This window comes from Leuciscus leuciscus (genome assembly GCF_965113295.1).
Source record: "Leuciscus leuciscus genome assembly, chromosome: 20".
NCBI lineage: Eukaryota > Metazoa > Chordata > Actinopteri > Cypriniformes > Leuciscidae > Leuciscus > Leuciscus leuciscus.
In genome coordinates, this window is record NC_138744.1 from 31,741,187 (window position 1) to 31,765,221 (window position 24,035).

General features: G+C 38.5%; 1 protein-coding gene across 5 annotated transcripts; it reads left to right on the plus strand.

Moving 5' to 3' along the window:
* Positions 1-1,661: 1,661 nt before the first annotated feature.
* Positions 1,662-22,341, plus strand: vegfaa (vascular endothelial growth factor Aa). 5 transcript variants are annotated; one of them, XM_082150501.1, is made up of 7 exons: positions 1,662-2,395; positions 4,293-4,335; positions 6,706-6,902; positions 7,287-7,363; positions 7,827-7,859; positions 14,057-14,148; positions 19,539-19,675. In XM_082150501.1, exons 1-7 carry the CDS (start codon positions 2,330-2,332, stop codon positions 19,652-19,654), a joined length of 624 nt encoding a protein of 207 aa, XP_082006627.1. In that variant the 5' UTR covers positions 1,662-2,329; the 3' UTR covers positions 19,655-19,675. The 5 variants fall into 5 exon arrangements, 4 of the variants coding, with proteins under 4 accessions (XP_082006627.1, XP_082006624.1, XP_082006625.1 ...); XR_014200735.1 differs by having other exon boundaries at positions 1,664-2,395; positions 14,057-14,282; XM_082150498.1 differs by lacking the exon at positions 14,057-14,148 and adding an exon at positions 21,006-22,341 and having other exon boundaries at positions 1,664-2,395; positions 19,539-19,670.
* Positions 22,342-24,035: the final 1,694 nt, after the last annotated feature.

Sequence of the window (24,035 nt, forward strand, 5' to 3'; positions counted from 1 at the left end):
AAGTTTTACTAAAAGCTAATTCATTAAATGAAATCTGTTTTTCTCCAGGATGACATTTATCAATGAATACCTACTGTTATTGTGCCAAAGCACGAGTGTTTACCATTTTAACAGACTTTGCAGCCCCAAAAAGTTACACAGCGAGAAACATTTTACCCGATTACACTTATCACTTGAGGGTCAAGTTAGCGAGGATAAGGGCAGAACATAAAGAGAAGGAGACTTTAAGTGGCTGGCAACCATAGTAACAGAGTAAAGTGCCTGACTTGGAGCGCCGTGGGAGAGAAGGCCGTGACCCATCTCTGTGTCGGGGAACATGGGGAATGAGTATTTTTTTTGTGTGAGAAAGAGGTCAGGGTGATTTCGAAGGGAAATGAAACTACGTCTAAATCTCCCATCTTTCTACTGGGGCGCCATCCTTGAGTCTTCCAGTTGTCTGAATTAGATTTTCTCAGCAGCTTGTACTCATGGGAACTTGGAAGCCCTAGTATTACCCCCTGCCACTTCCTACTGCCCGCCACAAGGGAGTAAACATCAGCTCAAATTTTCATTCATCCATGTACTCCAGGATAGTTTTTTTTTTTTTCTTCCTGCAGGTTTCGAAATATGACAGGACTGCCAAGGACAGGTATCTGTGACCGCTGAAGACATGAGTGACTGGCACACCTGTGAAAACAAAACATATTTTCATGTTTACACACGTATTTATAAGATCGAACATAAAGTAGACATCATTCACAATGCATGTGAACCTGTAATATTAGAAGACTGTAAATATTATTGTGGTATAGTTTAAATGTTTATCACAGAGATGCCAGTGTAATGCCTTAACAGTTAACTAACGGTTTGTGTAACCTCTGCAATTACATTCATAAACCAGTTGGATTCTACATAAGCAGAATATTCCTTTAAAAGAAGTTTTGAAACTAATTTTGAAACTAAAGTTCTTGGAACAATGTTCATTGTTAGTTAATGCATTAACTAACTTTAAAGGGACAGTTCAACCAAAAAAAAAAAAAAAAAAGAAAAAATATATTTTGAAGAACGTCGGTAACCAAACAGTTTATGGGCCCTGTTTCCATAGTTTCCATAGTACCTTGCAACCTTTAATGGTTGTAGTGGTTTGTTCAGTGGGGCCCATCAACTGTTTGGTTACCGACGTTCTTCAAAATATGATATTTTGTGTTTAACAGAAGAAATAAATTCATACAGGTTTGGAACAGCTTGAGGGTGAGTCATTGGTTTACAGAAGTTTTTTTTTGTCCTTTAACTAATGGGACCTTATTGTTACGTGTTATGACTTAATTTCCACAATGCCTGAAGTTGCTACCTAAAGAAAGACTAGCTATGGTTAACATGCATCAACATCATGAAGAGTCACAGCCTTCCTTTTAGTGATTCAACCCTGAACAAAACGAACTGGAAGACGTATGATGAAATATAGGAAATTCTGAGAATTTAATACAACTGAAATGCTTTCGTATTAAGTCAAACCTATTTTTGCACTATATGAAGATGAATAACCCACACAAGGGCATTATACATATATTTCCCATTACCACCTTCAAAAAAGTGAGTCAAGCCCTTCGTGGAGCATCATAATGTACGTAGCCTATGCTGGCCAATCAGCACTCCCTCTTCCCTGTGAGCCGACTCTCTCAAGATCTGCAGCAGAAGCGCTGAAAGACAGAGCGAGCGCAAAGTGAGTGACAAGACCTCTCCGTACTAACATTCACACCGATATGAAACAAGAAAAGCCAAAACAATTGCGGAAATAAGACGAGGAAAGACGGAAACGTGTGCTGCACTTGAACCAGGGATTGCCATTATTGGATCACTTTATACCGGCACATGTAATGTCTTGCTGTTGATGATAATCATACGCGCAGAAGCCGTTCTCTGGTCCTAGTCGCGCGTACAGAGTGGAGGTTGCGCTTGGAAGTATAAAAGTTTTTTTTTGCTTTGTTCTGCATCTGACGTTTTGGATTTAGATTCATTAAAAGTCGACTTCACGTGATACTGTGGATTTTAAAAGCGAAATACGCGGAGGACCAATATAGTGTGGATTTCGCCCAATTTCTTTTGTTATTCTCTTATTTTACTCTTATTATTTATATTATTATAATTTCTGAAGGAGCGGGGACGTTCAATAAATTAAGTTTAGCGGATTCGACGCAGGTGCTTCGGTCCTGAAGGACAGAATGGAATTGTTATTTTGACCCACAATATCACACGGTTCATTCATATTCCACAGCTTCGCTTTTAATATTTTTGAGAGCCAAAGACTGTTCTGTGACGCTCATCGCAACACACCACTGGAATTACAATCATGAACTTTGTTGTTTATTCGATACAATTATTTTTTGCAGCTCTCCTTCATCTGTCTGCTGTAAAGGTAAGGGCTATGCAATTTGGTGGGTTTGAAATGAGAGATAATATAGAGGAATTAAACCATTCATTTTTTATTAATGTGTGGTCAGTCTACACGCACGAGGACTGAATGAATCTGCCCAGTGCCATTACACCATTTTTACACTAGGTTAGGCTACCCGAAGTTTCACGTGGAATGTCCTGATTAAAAGTTAGTTTCTCCAAACGAATATCTGTCATGTCAGGAATAGCCTATTTATCAACAATGTGGCAGCCCGTCTTCTTCCTGTCCTCAGAGGTACAGGGATTTCATCTCAGTTAAGGCAAATACTTTGCTTAATAAATGCAAATTTCAGTTAGGCTATGTGAGACATTAGATAGGCCTATATTACGTGCTGTAACGCGTCACACGGGAGGTTAAATGGTTATCATTTTCTGTTCTTGTTTAATCATTATGAATGTAATTTCTTATTGGTAATACTATGAATTCAGTCAAAACATTGGCTTTATGCATTGTATTAGTGCTCGCGATACCTTAAGACTTTAAATAATGTAACCAACTGCTCTCTTGTCGAAAGGACAATATATTACCTGAGCTCCTTCGTTTCTTTGTCTCCCGCCTTATTAATTCATTTATTTGAATAGTGATTCGGCAGAGCACGTAGCCTATATTTGGTGTCGTGGAACATTTGTATGAGATAAATTACCGTTGTTAGTTTGTTTATTTGTTGGTTAATTGTCTAAATGTTTGGTGCAGAGTATGAAAAATGTATGCTTAGATATGAAGCAGATGGTCTGTGAGGCAAACCGGAGAGATTCTCACGCAACACCGAGAGCTGTTGCGCCAGTCCACCACCTGCAGTCACGCGACCAACCAGCAACCGATCGCGAGCGAGCGAGACGAATCTGTAGGCGGGAAAATAGAACAGTCTGACTCTGAATTGTAGTAAGAGAATCACTGGCTCTCTGAAGCCTCTGAATGACAAGCTGACTTCACACTTACGAAGATGAAAGAAGATGATATTAGCTTTAAAAAGATTCTAAAAGACTATATAACAAATCTAAAACATTCTAAAAGTAGAAAGCATTCAAACTCCCTTACTAGATTTTGAAAGCACTGGTGGTTCTCAAGGGTCCAGGACCCACTAGGGGGGCTCAGCAAATTTCCAATGGGACCTCAATGACTTAAACATTATTTGAAATAAGTTTAACTTAATCCAGCTTTATTAAAATTCTGAAAAAAAGGGTCTGTTGTGGGTATGTTTGTGCATTACATTGGTGGTAAACCTGAAGGTACTAATATGTGCTCTATAAGGCTCGATAATGCATAAAATACCAATACCTTTGAAGGCACTGACCCACTGACAAGATGTTTTAGCCTACCCCAAAAAGTTAAATTTTTACAGATTTGTTTCTGACATTGCACATAAACTGACATCATATTTCTTGCTGTTAATTTGTCCCCTCAGCAGAGATTAATGTTACTGTAAAACACATAGTAGGCTATATAAACGAATGGAATTGGAAATTAACTGCTGTTTATTATCTATTGAGACTGCAAGTTTGTGTTAATTAAAAGCTGGAAAACAAGCAGCTTTGCCATCATTGCAGCAGTTCCAGAGGAAATATCTTAGTCTAAATGGCGGTGCCTTTGATTATTTTCTTGGCCAATGGGAGGCCAAAAGGTTGAGAACCACTGCAAACTGCTTATTAATATAATAAGCAACTAATTTGTCTAGATTCCGACCATGTATAGCATAATTAAAGTGCTTTTGGTTACGCAAAACTCAAGGAAATGTTCCCTTTTGAGAGTTTCCCAAGCATTATTATTGGTTTGTTTCAGTGGCGTACAAAAATAGGTCAGATTATAACTTGTTCTGTGCGATCTGTCACTTATAACTGTCACTTCTCTGTCCTGATAGGCTGCCCACATACCCAAAGAAGGGGGAAAGAGCAAAAATGAAGGTAAGTCCCTTTATATGTGCAGTGTACATAAATGTTGACGTGAAGCATGTATGATATGAAAAATGTATTTGAAATCGGGCTAAGGGTGTAGCACCACCTGGAGGACGTATATGTAATGACAATTACAATGCAAAATTTAAACCACAAATGGTTTTATCCCAGTTCTGAGGCTTGAGAGGCAGATAATAGGCCTTCAAATACTGTATGTTTGTGGTTCTCCTCTGTTACGCAACACTCTTTCTCCTCTAACAATTTAATATCACACTCTGACTGAACTTACATAAATATTTGCTTGGACACAGGATTAGGACATATTTCCCACCCTCATTAGGTTGTGCTGAGGATCGTCAAAGTGAATAATTATTCTACCCGCAAGCAACCTTGTGTGGAGTCATTGACCATGGCTGTGTTTGTTTATTAACAAAAACGCTGCATGATTTACCCTTGATTTGTCCTCAAGGTCACAATTATTTGTTAGCAGTGGACCTGGTTGTTTGTATAGTGTCCCTGTTACGTTTCTGAGGGAACGTGTATTGCTATTTTTACATCATACCCCATCTGCTTCCATTCATAATCACTTTCCCACAACTTAGATCTCCTAAGACTTTGCTTAGCATTAAATGAACATATTAAAATATTAAATCAGTTTGTAAACAACAGAGACATTACCTCAATCTAACTGGTCAAGAGATACCAAATCAAAACTGACCACATGCGACTTTGCACTTTGCTAAATAGAGATATGTGATACAAACATCATAGCCATAAATGAAGAAGTGTCATGATAGGGGCATTAGGTGAAATGTGGCTTGTACAGTACCACCAACAAATTTCTAGCAATTATTAACTTAATCAGCATCATAAATACAGTTGTGTTTGGTCTCTTGCATTCATGGGTGGCATGGAGCGCTCATGCAGGGTGGGCTTCTATTAGAGGTCAGGTGTCTGCAGTAAAGCCTGGCGCCACACTGCCTGAGGTCATAATTTTCCCTAGCAGTTTGCAGGTCATGAGACGCTGGGGTCAGAATGAATGATGGGAAGCCAGCTCAGAGAGGTGCACAGATTGGGCTGGAGAAGGGTGGACGTGCAAGTGGGGCACATGTGCTGGTGTGTGTGGGCCTCAACATGTGTGACATGTCTTTTTTTGCCCACTTGGGAAAGTAAAGTCCCCAATGAGCAGAACAGGCCTGTGTGAAGGTGTGGGGCAATGCATCTGACTTTAATGGTTGTAGTGGTTTCATATTTCATTCCAAACCTGTATTCTGTTATTTTGAAGGTGGAACATAAAAGGGGAAGAATCTTCAGGCTGCTCTTTTCATATTTACCATGACTGTTGACTATAAAAAGGACAGAAAAAACATGAATAAAATGACTTATGTACTATATTTCCCCTTGTGAAAAAGAAGTGCATTTTAGCATGCTTTTTAAAAAGGGGACTTTTTTACGGATAAAATCTACTTAAAAGAATATACTCAAGTGCAAACTGAATGTAATGTTACAATTAAATGTATTGCATTATATTAAATGCAATTAGCTGAACTTTAGAGTGCTTTTTTTTTTTACCCACATAAATGGTACATATTTATATGTAATTTCATAACTATTCATAACTATTGTCTTTGAAATATGGTAAAAGTGTGATGCCGAATATACTGACAAGAATTTATGGTAAACGAAAATAAACTTGATGTAATTTTTACTTGTATTTTTACTTTTTAAATGTATTTGTAATTACACATTTGTACTAATGAAGAGGCAAATTAGTACGTTTAAAATAAATTAACTTTAATTGTAATAATGAATAACACGCTAAAATTAGAACTATTATCCAGAAACTTTACTTGTGCTTTATTATGTTAGTCAACACATCAAATTAAGTGTACTTATTCAAAGCATGACAAAAGATCATTAAAACATGATGAATTAATTTAAAAACGGTTAAAAGTGTACTTAATTAAACAGTCATTAAAGTACACTTAAGTATCCTTTTATTTCAATAATATTATTATACTTTTAAGATTTGAAGAACACCATATCCAGTACAATTAAGGGCACTTATTTTTCACAAGGGTCAAGTCTTCTGAAGATGTAGAATAGGTTTGTGTGAGGAACAGACTCGTTATGGTCGTTATGGACTTAAAATAACGTCATTAAATGGAAAAGAGCCTCAAGATTCTTCAAAAATCCTCTTTTTGTGTTTCACAGACAAAATAACAGCATACAGGTTTCAGAATGATATAAAGGTAAGTAAATAATGAGAGAATTTTCCTTTTTTTGTGAACTATCCCTTTAATTTGACACACAAAAAGAGTGAATAGTGTGAGAATGGTATGATACTGACTTAACATTTTCGCTTTGCTTGCTCTGTAGTGATTCCCTTCTTGGAGGTGTATAAGAAGAGTGCGTGCAAGACACGAGAGCTGCTGGTAGACATAATTCAGGAGTATCCCGACGAGATCGAGCACACGTACATCCCGTCCTGTGTGGTTCTCATGCGCTGTGCCGGCTGCTGCAACGACGAAGCGCTCGAGTGTGTCCCTACAGAGACCCGCAACGTCACCATGGAGGTGAGACTGGTTCAATCCAGTGTGTGCAATCCTTCACCCTGCTTCCTATGAAATCATACTTGCCCAACATGGGACAGTGAGGCGGTGTTAACTGGCATGTCAGCTATGTTGTTTACCACTACACACTGTGTTTACGCCCCGTTTATGTGGTTGAAGTTGCTCTTGGCCACGGTCGAGGCCTGGCCTTGCCATTTATTCAACAGTGTGTAAGAGTAAGGAAATAAAAAATTCCTGTTAACTTGAATATTTCAATCTGTGATTCTAAATCATGAGCCCTGAGTTTTCTCATTGAAACATAATACATTACAGTCACATAATCACATTGTAATGCACGAATGTTCACACACTAAGTGCTTAATGCGCTTTTTTTGTATATTCGTCTAGGTACTGCGAATCAGACAACGTGTATCGGAGCATAAATTTCAAATGAGTTTTACAGAACACACCAAGTGTGATTGCAGGTATGTAAAGGAACAGTTCTTTCCAAAATAGAAATTATTGTCAAAGTTTACTGACTTATTGTTTGCTGTGCTGTTTTTTTTTTTTTCTGTGGGAACATGAAATCATGACCAAAAAATGACTAAAAGCTCCATAAAAATTGACTGGAGCACTATATTCTAAGTCCCTATGCCGGAGTTTTATAATTAAAGGTGCCTATGGTGCATATTGGGCATGAATTACATCAAAGTTCTCAAGTATCGAAATGTAATTGGCATCAAACCTGTTGCGACATATAATGGGACTTTTTATTTATTTGGAAATAGATTGTAATCAAAGATTCTTCTAAAATTTGTGTTCCACAGAAAACATAACAGCACAGATCAAGGATGTGTAAATAGTGACTGAATATACATTTTTAGCAAACTATTCCTTTAAAACATAAAATGTGAATTAAACCTCTGTTGCATCTGTCTTTTTTTTTAGGCCAAAGGCAGAAGTCAAAGCAAAGAAAGAAAAGTAAGTTTGTTTATTATCATTATTATATTTTTTCTATGTCACAGTTATGGGAGATTTCAAGATCACAGACGTTTCTGAAACAGTTAAGATTAATTTGTTGACCGTGTGGATGGTTCTACATGTAGATGGTGCAGGGCATTTCTAAATACACAGATAAAAACTGCAATGACTTTGTTGATTGACTGGCGATGAGAAGCAGCCAGCTGGACACTGTGCTAGTGGCTAACACTTAGCAGCCAGGCTAATCTCAGCCATCTCTAGCTGTTCGCCTGGGTTGACCAATAAAATTGAGAGCATAAGATACTTTTAGCAATGTATTCCAGTAGGAACTAGTCGTTCAGAAAAATGTGACTAGTCAGTGGATCGGAGTTTATATTATGTGAATGACTCAGAGTAAGTGCAGCTTTAGCAGTCTTTGCTGTCTGTATGTGAGTGAAGAGACTGATCTGGACAGCTGAGATGATGTGGGTGTGCATATATCCATCATTGCCAGATTCATGCTGCTTGCATTGTCATAAATGCTGCATCCCATTTGCTTATTTTTCTATCAGTAATTTTAGGGTGGTTCACAGGAACTTTGCCTTGTATGTTAACACTCTAAATTAACTCAGATGTCCACAGCGCCAGTGCAGTTCACTTTGTAAACACACAGCACTCAGAGTTTAATTTATTTTCACTTATATGTAATTCCTAATATAAAGTTCCAGGAATTCCAGCTCACAACGTTTCAAAGTCATCTTGCCACTGTTTTTAAACAAAACGTGTTCATACGTGGCCACTTCTGCAGTGCCATCAATCCTCTGAAGCTCACCCAGAATATCCTTAAAACTTTACATGCAGACCAAAGGTTATCATTGTTAACTAAAACTAAACCTTAAACCATAAAACAAATATGTATAAAAAAAACAAATATATATATATATATATATATATATATATATATATATACTGTATATACTGTGTAAATCAAGCTTATTTTATTTCAGCTAATTATCAATTAAGGCAATATTTATTTTTCGTTTAGTTTAAATTGAAGCACTAAAATAACTCAAAATAAATAAACCAAAACTTAAAAGTATAAATAAATAAACAAATAAAACAAAAAAATTTAATTTAAAGATTTAAAAGCATGGTATTATCAAAGAATTTAGATATGCAAAGACTGTGCACTCATATTACTTATGTATAAGAGAAAGTGCAATGTGCAATATGGAATAAGTCCCGCCTTCTAAATAAAAAAGCCAATCGCCAAGTCGTTTTGAGACGTGCGCTTATGACTGCCCATGCGTATTGGCTCGTCCAGTCAAGGCATAAGAAACAGCATTTATGGCACAGTTCATGACAGATTTTGTTGCTGATTTGAAATATGTTATTTAAATTTGAGTTCGGCATGCAGTTTTTGAGATTCCCCCATTCATTTAGATAGGGCTTGGTCTTGGATGCCCGACAGCTGCCCGGAGGCGATTCAAATATGCTAAATGACTAAATGTAAATGTAAATGTAAATATGGCCGCCGAGTGAGCAGACTTGCAAGGGACTTTGGTATTTTTTCATAACGATGCTTAATTGCTTACTACTTTCGTATATTGTGAACATTCAATATATTGACTTATATTCAGTGCGTAAAAATCCCTACAACCACAGCTCGTCATGACTCCCACAGCACGCCTTGACACACCCTCAACCCTGTTTCCCCACAACAAAACTAATAAAGTGAATCTCTTGATTCTCACACCCAAACAGTGAAATCAACTTCCACTGAATGCTACAACAGCCGAATCCCTCCTAATCCTCAGGACAAACTCGAGACTCGCTGATTTCAACAAGAAATTCGTCATGACACAACACCCTACCCTTACGAAAAAGAAGTTTATTCAAGTGTTCTATTAGTATACCTCTTTTAAACTAAAAATAAGAAAGTATACTTTCAGTCTACATTTTATATACTTCTCAAAAATATACTTTATGTACTTCTCAGAAATATACTTAAAATTACACTTAAGTGTACTTGACTTTTACTGAGTGAAAAGTCCAAGTATATTTGGACTGTACTTGTACTCAATCTTTTATATAAATAGTAAACTATAAGTATAAGGTTATGTTCACTTAAAGAAACGTATAAGTATACTTGTTGTATAAACTACTAAACTAGTAGTTTACTGAGAGTACACTTCAGTGTGTACTTTCATAAACAAAACAAAAATACTACTTGTATAAAAAATTGTAAACTACTAGTATACTTATAAGTTTACTTGTAGTACAGATAAGTATAAGAGTAGTAAACTTTTAAGTTCACAACTTTAAACCTAGTTGTGAACTTAAAGTTTACTACTCTTATACTTATAGTACACTTAAACATATACATTTATAAACTAAAAGTGGGCTAATTTAGTCCCAAGCAGTATTGAAATAGTACACTTACAAGTTTACTACAAGTACACATTGATGTACTTACTACATAAAGTATACTTAAAAATATACTTGAACATTACTTAAGTATACTTCTTTTTCGTAAGGGTAAACCAAACCTGCTTTTCCTTTCATTTGTGTTAGACATCTTTTTATAGCAAATATATCTCTATTTCTGGCAGATAATTATTTATAATTTAATGATTGCCATCTGCTGAACATGGCAGCCTGTCTCACAAAGAAAAAAAGAAAAAAAAAAGTAATTGCATTAGCATACCCACGCTGAATCTGTCCCATCAGAAAGCTATGCAGATCCTCATGGAATAGCAGTGCCCACCATTCACAAATTTCCTCAAAATCTCCTGCCCTTTGCATGTTTGTTTCTGAAATATGTTTTGGTAATATGTATTCAGCTACAAATAAGAGTGCCGAGAAAAAAAGAAAAGAAAAAAAAATCGGATTTAAATGCTTAAGAGTCTATGATCGGATCATTATTATGTACTTAAATAACATCAATACATTTATTTTCATCAAGAGGTGCATCAATGTTTGGTCAAGATCTTGTATTGACAAATGCAAGAGTCCAGCACTCTGTAAAGTCTCCTCCAGCACATCCCAAATACTTTCAGTGAATGTAAGGTCTGGACTCAGAGGAGACGATTCATGTGTGAAAATGATTCTTCATGCTCCTCACAACCATTCTTTCACAATTGCAGCCTGATGAATCTTGACTTTGTCATCCTAGAATATGGCTATGATGTATCTTCCTACATGGTGGTTTAAGAAATGAAAAGCTACACACTCCATCAGCTAGGGTTAGAAGAACTGTTGCCAAACATATAACATGCTAGAAACATAATAATCACTGCAATAATGATCCAATCATAGACTCTCCAGTATTTGCCTATTTAAATCCAAGTTTCAAAGCAGCTTCACAGTAATACACAGGAGAGTAACATAATTAATGATGCAAACTTCAAATATGAGACAAATTCATATTCTGCTGTAAAGCAGTGCTAAAAAGACAATAGTATCATTATTCAGCTCAAGTCAGTTAAACAACAGTGTCAAAAAATGTATTCAGTTACAAAACAGAAGAGAACAGTGTCGTTATTCATCTAAATTCAGTTCAAGTTTTGTTCTCATCTGATAGTGTCAGTGCATTAAATCAGTAATATTGCTGAATATCAATGGGCATTTCACAATGCCGGCTGCGCTGCTTTCTCCTCCTTTCTGGCACCGAAAATAATAGCCGCTTGACAAATCGTACAGCTCTGGGTATCCCTGTAAAGCTATGATCAGCTGTTCCTCCATCATGTTGTTACAGAAAGGGTGAAGCTGATTGGTTGGTTCTTGTCACATGACGTGCAGTGCGGCATTCGGAAAAGTTGGGATTTTTTCATCACTCTGCGGCTTAGACGTGCCTGGATAAAACGAGCACGCCGCTCTCTATTGTAAACGTGAAATAATGTAAAATAACGGACTTAAAAGACGCGATATGTGGAATAAGTGTTGTAAAATAAAGCCACGATTGGTTGATTGATTTTGGGAACAGGAATGTGACCACAATAGACAGTTCATTATTCCCCAAGTAATATGCTTTAAAACGTGGCTGGTGCAATCTAATTTTAGAGCAAGAACAATCCGTTTTGAGTGTGGAGCTTGTCGTGTGTCCTCCAGGCCGCTCTGATGGTTTTACAGCCCATAGTAAAAACCTAATTTGCTCCGTATATCTCTAAAGACCTCTGACCTGAGACCTGATAACAGACTCTTTTATATGATGGTTTCAGTTTTTCTTTTGGGGTGAGGTTTTGCTCTTTATGGCAGCTGTAAGATGGTGGCTGTGAAGACCACCCGCTTACTCTCACACCACAGTTGCTCAAGGCTGACCCTTGCCTGCTTCCACATACTAATCATAGTAGCAAGTGTCTGTCGTTAACCCACTTTTATTTTTAGCCTTTTAAATAGTAGGTGATCCTGAGACAGAGGCTATTGTTGGTTACTGTGAGCTGTTTCACAAACCTCATTTAGTACTATTGTGTCTTAACCTGTGTGTTTGAGTATACATAGACCCCAAAAGTATCTGAAGCCACAAAAGCCAATCCATTGTGTTACATAACAGACATATTAAATCAAATGGCAGTCATTTTAGGGAAAAATAGCAAAAGAAGGCTTTTTACCCAAGCAACACATTTACATGTATGCATTTAGCAGATGCTTTGATCCAAGAAACTTACAAAATAAGAACAAAAGCAATTTGTCAATGAGCCAACAATATTCACAATATACAATGTCAGATTTATTAAGTAAAGTTACCTTCACAATAGAAATGGTTTCAAAGCAGCTTCATAATAATGAACAGGAAAGTAGCAGAATTAATGATGCAGCACTATAAAAAGTGATCAGTTGACTAAACTTAGTTCAGCTATAAAGCAGAAGACATTTTTGTTTAAAATGCCAAGTGTCATTTAAAAATGGCTCAGAAAGTAAAGGTAGTGTTGATAAAAACTCTTGCAGCATTTGATTTTGCACTTAATTACGCTTTAAGTGTCCAACTGCGGTAGGTTCAGGTCAAGGAACGCGCCCCGTTTAATTGGATGTGCGGCGGCTTTGTGTATTTCTGCACCTTGCTAGGTTAATGTGAGCGTACAGAGATGGATCAGGTTAGCTGAGAAGGCTAAATGAAATCCGTTGAATGGGGCTAAATGCTGACGCTGTCTCTCAGCACGTAGGCAAGCGGGGGGCGGGGAGTCCAGCGACTTTGGGTTCTGATTCACAAGCTCAAGTTCAGCTCCTTGTACTTCGATCCTTACCTCTAAGCTCCTCAAACACACACACACACACACACACACACACACACACACACACACACACGTGATACGGCTCAAACTATTCAGCTGCTTATATGGACTATAGCGTCTGTCGTTGATTCCTCATGAGGGCTGTCCTTGACACGCTGCTTCTCGCTTTTATTGGTAGTGATTAGGGTTGTCACAATAGCAATATTTCAGTAGTCAATACTAACACCAGTCCAGTTTCACGATTGATAGTATCAATTCTGAAACCACAGCAAAAATGAATAATGAATATGTACACTACTTTATTTAAAATGTTAATATAAATATACAAATTAGGTTCAAAACAGTGGCATATAGCCTTTACACTACCGTTCAAAAGTTTGGGGACTGTAAGATTTCATGTTTTTGCAAGAAGACTTTTCTGTTCACCAAGTTTATATTAACTTGATTACAAATACAGAAAAAAGTAATATTGTGCAATACTATTACAATTTAAAAGAACTGTTTTCTATTGTAATATATTTTAAAATGTAATTTACAATCAAAAGCAGAATTTTCCGCATCTTCGGTGTCACATGATCCTTCAGAAATCATTCTAATATCCGGATTTGCTGCTCAAGAAACATGTCTGATTATTATCAGTGTTGACAGTTTGTAACATTATAATTGTCTCTTTACTGTCACTTTTTATCAATGTAATGCATCCGTGCTGACTAAAATGATTAATTTCTTAAACCCAAAAAAAACCCTAAAACCAAAAATAAACCCTAAAACCAAAAAAACAAACAAATTTTGAACGTTAGTGTGAGTAAACATAAAAAGATCTATTGAACAGAAATAAAATAAAAACATAAGACTTTTTTTAGTATCAACTTGTTACTGGAGTAACTGTACTTTTGACATCTCTAGTGCTGATATATCTTTCTCAGCATGACTGTTCGGAAACTTCATTTAGATGTCCTATTCTTGCGTTATTTTCCTTTTTTGCAGAAAACCCAGAGTGGGGAGGGTTAAAAGCCGAAAGAGAGCGAGAGAGGGAGATATGGGCGATCTCAACGCCTCGGCTCACCTGCGCTCAAGCAGTATTTTGCTCTCAGTCATTGGCTTTATTTCAGGGCAGTTTGTTTGCACTTTGTAATCTCACTCAGTCTGCATTTAATTTGTACTCATATTCACACTGTTGGCCCAAGGCCCGCAAAGAGGAAAGCAGCCAAAGGTAAATAAACAGTGGTCGCATGGCTGTCTCTGTCATTATCATACTAATGTGCTGCCACAGCTGGGATGACGCCACGCTCATGTGATCACTCACCTGTATTCCAGTCCCCTTGATGTTTCTGACAACAGAAGCTTGAATCTCTTGGAGATGGGCTCTTGGCTGCACTGCACTAAAACAAGTTAGAGAGTTAGTTCACCCAAATGCAAATTCTGTCATTAATTACTCACGGTCATATTGTTCAAAATCCAAAATCTTTTGTTGATGATGAATGAAGATCTTTTTAATGAAATCTGAGAGCTTTCTGTCCCTCCATTGACAGTCTTTGCAACTACCACAAATAGAGATCGTAAAATGAATTACTGTAATATGAATTTAATTGAATTTAGGCGTTTATTCACAAATAAACATTGATCAGCAATCCTGCTTGAAGCACGAGAACAAACCTCATTGGTTCTTGCCGAAGCTCAAACGTGCTGCGTAACACAAGAATAAACCTCATTGGTTCTTGCTGAAGCTCAAACGTGCTGCGTAACACGAGAATGAACCTCATTGGTTCTTGCTGAAGCTCAAACGTGCTGCGTAACACGAGAATGAACCTCATTGGTTCTTGCTGAAGCTCAAACGTGCTGCGTAACTCGAGAATGAACCTCATTGGTTCTTGCTGAAGCTCAAACGTGCTGCGTAACTCGAGAATGAACCTCATTTGTTCTTGCGGAAGCTCAAACGTGCTGCGTAACACGAGAATGAACCTCATTGGTTCTTGCGGAAGCTCAAACGTGCTGCGTAACACAAGAATAAACCTCATTGGTTCTTGCTGAAGCTCAAACGTGCTGCGTAACTCGAGAATGAACCTCATTGGTTCTTGCGGAAGCTCAAACGTGCTGCGTAACTCGAGAATGAACCTCATTGGTTCTTGCTGAAGCTCAAACGTGCTGCGTAACTCGAGAATGAACCTCATTGGTTCTTGCTGAAGCTCAAACGTGCTGCGTAACACGAGAATGAACCTCATTGGTTCTTGCTGAAGCTCAAACGTGCTGCGTAACACGAGAATGAACCTCATTGGTTCTTGCTGAAGCTCAAACGTGCTGCGTAACTCGAGAATGAACCTCATTGGTTCTTGCTGAAGCTCAAACGTGCTGCGTAACTCGAGAATGAACCTCATTAGCCGCGTTTCCACTGTCGGGCCAGGGCCGGGCCGTGCTAGTGCGTGCCAGGGCCAGTCGCGTTTCCACTGTCACTTCCGGGGCTTGATCGGGGCTTACTCAGGGCCAACGGCCAGGATTTCTGGCCCGTCGAATACCTTGGGCCAGAGCGGGCTAGAGGAGTGGTTACGAACAGAGGCGGAGTATACCTGAGTCGAGAGACGGCAGCGCCGGATGATTCTGTCAGCATTAAAGACTTTTAAAATAATTTAACTCGCGTTCATGTTTGAATGCCTTGTGTTTGTGATGCAAAAGACTATGCGCGCTAACCGTTACCATAGTAAACATAGTAAACGCTTGAAGATACGCATAGTAAAAAAACATACGCTTGAAGAAATCCGACCAATCATAAAGGCTATCACAGTCATGTTTTTATTTTATCTGTCAGTAGCCCACGTCTCGTCTCTTTATACCGGACTATCATAAAATAAAGCAACTTTTTTTTCGGGAGCTTCCTCTGTGCAGAAACGAGGACGTTATAAAATACATCGTTGCTGAACTTGCTAAGCTAAGCATTCAGTGAACAACGCTTCAAGTTCGGGAAAAAATTAAAAAGTTGTGGGCGCAGTACAAGGCGATTAAAACGCACAATGGACAAAGCGGTGCCCAGAGAAGGAACTTTCCATGGTTCGACTTGATGGACGGTGTGCTGGGTCACCGTCCATCTGTTAGTGGAGAGACAAGTGTGGAGAGAAACTATGGCAGCCGCGGACGGTGAGTTAATACATGCTATCTTCTTAAAATCTAAGTTTTCTAACTTCCTGCCTGAATGAACATCATAATTCCCGCTGAAATGGGTGGGGTTGTATGACGTTTGATCCAGGAAGGCGTGTTAAGGGCGGGGTTTAGGGCAGCGCTGCAGGGCTAATGGCCCGGCAGTGGAAACGCAAGCCCGGTGCTTGAGGCCCGAGGCCACTGGCCCGGCTCGGCTCGCTGTTAGCCCTAGCCCGGCCCTGGCCCGACAGTGGAAACGCGGCTATTGGTTCTTGCTAAAGTTCAAACGTGCTGCGTAACATGAGAATGAACCTCATTGGTTCTTGCTGAAGCTCAAAAGTGTTGCGTAAAACGAGAATGAACCTCATTGGTTCTTGCTAAAGCTCAAACGTGCTGCGTATCTCGAGAATGAGCCTCATTGGTTCTTGCTGAAGCTCAAACGTGCTGCGTATCTCGAGAATGAACCTCATTGGTTCTTGCTAAAGCTCAAACGTGCTGCGTAACACGAGAATGAACCTCATTGGTTCTTGCTGAAGCTCAAACGTGCTGCGTATCTCGAGAATGAACCTCATTGGTTCTTGCTAAAGCTCAAACGTGCTGCGTAACACGAGAATGAACCTCATTGGTTCTTGCTGAAGCTCAAACGTGCTGCGTATCTCGAGAATGAACCTCATTGGTTCTTGCTAAAGCTCAAACGTGCTGCGTAACACAAGAATGCGCACATCAAGCAAGCATGTTTTAGCTTCCATTCACCAGATCTTATGTGTGCACTGATGATATATATATATATATATTAGGGCTGGGGGAATTAACGCGTTAATCTTTGCGATTAATTTGAAATGTTTAACGCGTTAAAAAAAATAACGCAATTGACGCAGCACTTTTTTTTTTTGCCTCGTTTTAATGATTTCCTCTTGCGTCTGCTATTAAAAAGGCCGAAATATGCCGTCCCGCCCCTCCATGTTCGGCGGTCAGGTTTCATTCTCGGGCAACTTTCATGAGCGGGTCTTTTCCGCTCGGTATGTGCGTCGCGCTCTGTGCTCCGCGCGCACGCCCGCGTGAGTGTGTGTGTGTGTGTGTGTGTCGCTCGGTCGGCGCGCTCTGTGCTCCGCGCGCGCGCGCGCGCGTGTGTGTGTGTGTGTGTGTGTGTGTGTGTGTGTGTGTGTGTGTGTGTGTGTGTGTGTGTGTGTGTGTGTGTGTGTGTGTGTGTGTGTGTGTGTGTGTGTGTGTGTGTGTGTGTGTGTGTGTGTGTGTGTGTGTGTGTGTGTGTGTGTGTGTGTCGGCTCGCTCTGTCGTTAATGGCCCAGCAGCGGCGAGCTCTCCGTTCCGTGTGTGTGTGTGTGTGTGTGTGTGTGTGTCGGCGGCTCTGTCGTTAACGGCCCAAAGGCTTCAATCATGTACTAAGCACTGGAAAAGTAAAGTCCACTCAAGTAACGTGAAATTTCTCTGTTGACTTCTGTTTGCTGAGCTGGTATAGCCATGCTGGGCAACAATGGTAAAATGACCTGCTCTGATCACATGCTCTGGTAATAATAGCTTTGTAGGACTATATTTTGTTTTAATAATTAATAAAATAATAATAATAATAATAATCTGTTAAATTATGTTGATTGATTATTGAAAAAGAATAATATATTGATATATTGATGTTTAATATTTTAATATAGGGCTATTTTCTGTTCCCTTTTTTTCCTGTGTTGTTTAATTACGTGATTCTAAGTTTAAATATTGATGATTACAAGCTTGGGGGAAGCGCAATTAATTGCAATTAATTACAGAAATTGTGCAATTAATTAGTTAATTTTTTTTAATCGATTCCCAGCCCTAATATATATATATATATATATATATATATATATATATGTGTGTGAATAAAAGCCTAAATCAAATATTTTCATCATATAAAGCGTCCCGAGTTTAATTCCTAGCTCGAAGTCCTTTGCAGTTCCCGTTCCCCTCTCTCTCCACCTCACGCTTTCCAGTAAAAATCTCTACTGTCCCTATCCAAAAAAGGCCAAAAACATAACTTTAAGAGAAAATTTGGACTAAACCACTCAATTCATATTGATTAGTTTTATGATCTCTTTATCTCTTTTTGAAGCATCAAAGTGGTAGTTGTGTAGACTGTCAATGGAGGAACATAAATCTCTCCGATTCCATCAAAAAGATCTTCATTTGTGTTCTGAAGATGAACGAAAGTCAAGCCAGGGTTTGGAAGGACATGAGGAGAGTAATTAATGACAGAACTTTAATGTTTGGGTGAACTAAAACCTGTTTTGTTCAGTTTAATCAAGGAATTTGTTTTTAAGCAAGTACTCCTCATAGAAAAAAAAAATAAATAAATAAATAATTTTGTTTACATAGTATTTTCACTTGACACCAGAGTGTTGATGTGCTTTACTGACTGCAGACATTATTGTGGCTTTTATTGGAGTTTTTTAATAACAGAAAATATGATGCACAGTATGAAAAGACATCACAATAAATATAAATGATTTTACAGTTGTTTTTATTTATAGTAAGTAAGCTAAATAAAACACTGACAAACAGTTTAGTTTTATCTTAATTGAAAAATATGCTGTCATATAGCTAATTTGACTTTTGTTTATGGTGAAATTAAGTTGCGAAAAGCTTGAAAATTATTATATTGACCTACATTTTAGCTTATGTTTGAAGAAAATATATTAAGTATGGTATGGTCTTTATCATGAAATTTACTTTGTATGGATGTTTTTTGGAAAATAAATATTTTGATTAATATTACAACAAAATGTATGGTTTGAACCAAACCAAAATATAATTTTAGAAAAGTTGTTACTTTTTTTTTTTTTTTACAGTATAGGTGCACTGTTATGCAATTAAATTTTAGATACTGTGTTTGTGCATGAAACCATTTTAGAAATGATTCAACATCATACTGCTATACTGTGGCACTTGACCAAGCCATTTTTGCAAACATTGCTTTTGCGTCATACTGCTTTCAGTTGTGTATGTGAAAGTGTGTGTGTGAATGCAGCTGTCTGTGTCAGTCCAATAACTGTTCCTAGCTGAATTCAATGTTGCCACTAATCACCATGTCCATGTGTGATGGATGGATGAATGAATGGATGAATTCACACACAATCTCAGCTTTCCTTCTACCATTAATGCTAACCATCTTAACTGAGCAAAAATCAAACAAACAAACAAAAAACAAATTTTTCAAAGTTCATGCAGTCTGATCCGGTGGAGGTTGTGTGTGATGGCGAGGTGCATGAGTGTGTGTGCGTCACTCCAGCGCTGTGCCCAGTTCACTAGTGCTTAGATGTCTCTCTGTCTCTCCTTTCTGCTTCCCTTGCAGCCACTGTGAGCCTTGCTCAGAGAGAAGAAAGCGCTTGTATGTGCAGGACCCCCTCACCTGTAAATGCTCCTGCAAATTCACACAATTGCAATGCAAGTCCAGACAACTTGAGTTAAACGAAAGAACTTGCAGGTTTGTTTATGAACTGTCACGACGTGCAACATGCATCTTCTCATCCAGTCCCATCTGAAGCTCTTTCTCTTTGCATGCTTATAGCGCTTGTTGCATTTTCCCTCTTATATGTGCATGTTTAGGGTGACGTATCGTGTGTGTGTGTGTGTGTGTGTGTGTTTGTGGTTTATTGCTGTGAGATTCAACCTTTGATGTCAGAATCTAGTGCATTACTGCCTCGCACTAATAACGACATCATGTTTTCTGGTGTCAACACTTGGCGTTGAGCATAGAAATGATTAATGGACTGAATTAGCTGACATTAACAAGATATTCTGTCAACAAGCAATATGACTTTGTGTTTTTGAGTAAACAGGCAGGGATGGTGCATATGTGTGTGTGTTTGTAAAGTGCACTTCACACATCCTGCTCTCATTGATTCATTCTATCATGTCAGTTATTGCCATTTTTTGTTCATAATGAGTCAGAAGTTAATTTGGCGAGAGCACGTGCTATTAGCTCTTCAAGTTTCAGATGCATAATATGAGATCATGTTAAATTGTACAGTATATGTGAATATAAACGTGTCCATGCTGTTTGCTTCTCATCAACTGCCCCACTAATTTGAACTGTGTGATCTTCTGAGGCCTTTCCTGGCATTCTGTATATGTTGTACACATTTTATTGTTATATTTAGTGGAGATCACAGCATACTTTGATCCTGTGGTTGTTCCACCCAAACCAAATCTTAACCCCATCCAAAAGTCTAACTTCTGTACATTTTTACATAACGACATAATCCCATACTACTATACGTAGTCACGTTATGCAACAGAGCACACTGCACGAAATACAGTGTCACACAATACAATGATCAGACTCCCAGCGATGCAAAATAACTGTATCTAGCTTAAAGATGATAACATGACACACTCTCTGAATAAAACAAGATAGACTACAAATCTTAAAAGTATGTTTACTTGCAGATAATATAATATAAATTAAATAAAAGGCCACTTTGGTGCACTTAAAGAGAGTACACTATCAAATTAAAAGTATTCAAGATTATTGTTTTGATAATCTTTTGTTGTGCTTTAAATAAGTACACTTAGTTTGATGTGTTGATTAAGTGTCCGAAAACATGACATTTCACACTTAAGTATTTTCTTTTAAAGTATATTATTTCATAAGGCTCATGCAGTATTCATTCTATTGTGAACAAAGTATAGTAGGTGAACAGGCTTAGCTCTGACTGGTTGTTGGGTTTTGGGTTGGTCAAGTGACACGCTTTCCTTGACATATATTGGTATAGCTTCCCCTGTGCAGATCTCTAACCAATCCACTGTTCTTTTTCAGATGTGAAAAACCAAGATGATGAGCGGCACGCTAGGCAGAACATTGAATGAAGGAATTTTTTTTACAGCACAGCACTTTTTAAACCTGAGGATGCATTCCCTGGACGAACTGCAAACACTACCCTGAACGAAAGACTAAGAATGAAATGAGGGCAGGAGATATCATCCTAATGTATATTTTTAAGATATTAATATATGAATATATAGAATATATATTAAATGACAACGTGTGTCGCTGCTATCACCTGAATTACTACAAACAAGTAAACGAAGACGCTGTTTGGCGTGTGAATGGGATAAATTGCAGTGTCACTGCACCTGGGCCTGTGATTGGACATAACACAGTGAGGTAATGCTGTGTATTCACATCTAAAGACTCAGATCGAATGTCCAAGACTTCACTGAGAGGTGCAAACGATAACCTCCACCCCTTTATAAGAACAGTTACAGACTGTCAATCAAAGGAGAGGAAGTGACATAGTAAAGACTCTTTCCAGACTGTTCGGAACAGTGGGTCCAGGCACGGGATATGAATGCGGAACTATCCATTTCTGTGATGTCACTCTTACTAGGGTGAAGTCTTAGTCAAAAAGACACTTGTACTGACTAACATCCGATAGGACTTGGTGTGATAATACTAAAGGGATATTACATGTATGTATATATGAAAATAAAATAAAAAAAAGGATAAATGTGACAAAACTTTTACCAAGGAATGGAATCAATCAGTTCACAGCAGTAGTAAAAGATAACTTAAATATTTAAGATTCATAACGTTTTCCAAAGAGAATATTGCACACAACTTTAGGAACTGTTATATACACAATATCTGTATATACATATCTAATATCCCTTTATGTAGTTCACTTCATCTAATTTATAATGTTAGAATATTTTCAGTATTCTGTGTATTTAATTTGATCTATTTATATGCAGTGTTATTGTTGATATTGTTTTGCTTTGTTTCCTATCGACATTGTCATCAATCTGAAAAACTGTGGACAGCTTTTATAGAACGAAAGACAAATGAAAAGAGAGACAAACACTTCAACATTCCTGAAAGCGCCTTTTTTGTTTATTTCAACATTTTTGTATCAGCGATCAGTTTGGTGGAGATACAAGACCTACAAGATACAAGGACGAGAACACTAAACATTCTCTTTGTGTGAAAGTGCCAGAAATGTTTTTTTTTTTTTTTACAGCCACATTTTCATTATATTTTCACAGTAATATATTTATTGGTGCTGTTAAATATTAACATCCTTTTGTGTTTTTAGTATAACTATTAAACATATTTATTTTCAAATTATATTGTTTTTTATTAAAGCAAAAATGGATTTCTGTTTGGTGAGTGTTTTTGTCAGTCCACAATTTGCTGTTGCACGCACTGCCATTATGTCAAAAATGTTGATACATTTTCAAAAGGAGAAAAAAAAACTCCTGAATTATCCATTAACTGTAGGACAAGGCATTTGCACAAAAATGCACAAATGACACATGAAGACTAGTTGCTGTAAAGCAATAAAGAATGCCTACTATCAGATATTCCAAAAAAGCTATTATAAAACAACTTCTCTAAAAATTTGCTTCTCTTTTCCATTCAAAAATAGTGAACGGTTATTTATGCTGCCAACCTCCAAAAAGGACCAAAAGAAAAAAGCACAAAATCGTATGACCACTATTCTAGGTCTTCTGAACCCATATAGCTTTCTATGAGAATTTTTTTGTCTCCATTTTTTTATCAGGGTATTTCATCATAACAACTTAAATACATAAATAAATGGACATGAAATATTGATTTGCTTTGAAATGATTTTATTAACTTGCCTCACCTGACAACTGAAGTGAGTATTGTGTAAACAACATGGAGTACACAGGAGAATAAACCACACATTAAATCATGTATGAGAACCGACAACTGAACTGAACACAACAGGGAGTATAAATACCAGGCGGACATAATGACAGACAGGTGAAAACCATATGTAACCATAGGAACAAGCGAATATACAATCAGTAACCAAGGAAACCAAAACTAAACAGAGTGGGGAAACAGGAACTAAAGAAAACAGGAAGTCCATTCAGGAGTCCAACCGTGACAGTAGTCTCCCGCTACCGGCAGAGAAGTCCTCGTGCCATAACAAAATGTCCAACTGAGGAGGGAGGGTGCCTAAGAGGGGGACAAGGGGCTGGCGGAGAATATGACACAGGAGGAGATGATAACGGGAGGGACCAGGGCGTCGATGACGGTGGGAGGAGACGAGCGGAGAAGGAGACAGGTTGGAACCCAGATTATTGCCAAGACAAAGTCCCACGGCAGAGTCGAGGGAGGGAGGAGCCATGTTCGAGACCCAGAAGGGCGACAGACTGAGATGTAGGTGATGGAAGTGGAGATCCAGGCGAAGCCGAAGAGCCAATGAGACCATGAGACAACGGTGGATGAGCGTCTGAGGTGGAGACCGAGCGGAGCTGGAGGGATGGCAGAGCCCGATGGAGCTAAAGGGGTGGAGGGACGAGCCAGGTGATCCTCTTGCCAAGGCGGAGCAGGATACTGGCCTTCAGCTCCGCCTTGGCAAGGGGATCCCCTGGACTCCTGACCTGAGGCAGAACCATACAACAGAGTGGAGTCAATAGAGGGGGAGCCGAGGGACTGAAGGGAAACACCGGAGGCGGGGCCAAAAGACTGTCTGTCTTTAGAAGAGAAAGTGGGATAGGGAGGCTGGGTGGGATCTTCAGAGTCACCGGAGACTTAGAGCTGGACGGGACAAATGGAGACGCAGGAGACTTTGAGTTCTGCGGTGATCAGCGGAGATGAAGGAGACTTGGAGCTGGGAGGGACCAGCGGGAAATTCAGACTAGGGGAAATATCCTCTTCCACTTCCATATAATAATAATTCCCAGAGGCCAGGTATAGCTCACCCTTAGTGGCGGGAGTGTGGGCGGGGCTAACTTCCATCACCTCATTCTCCTCGAGGGCACCCAGTAGCACAGATTATGTTGCGGGTTCACGCAGCTGGTCAGACTCTGTATT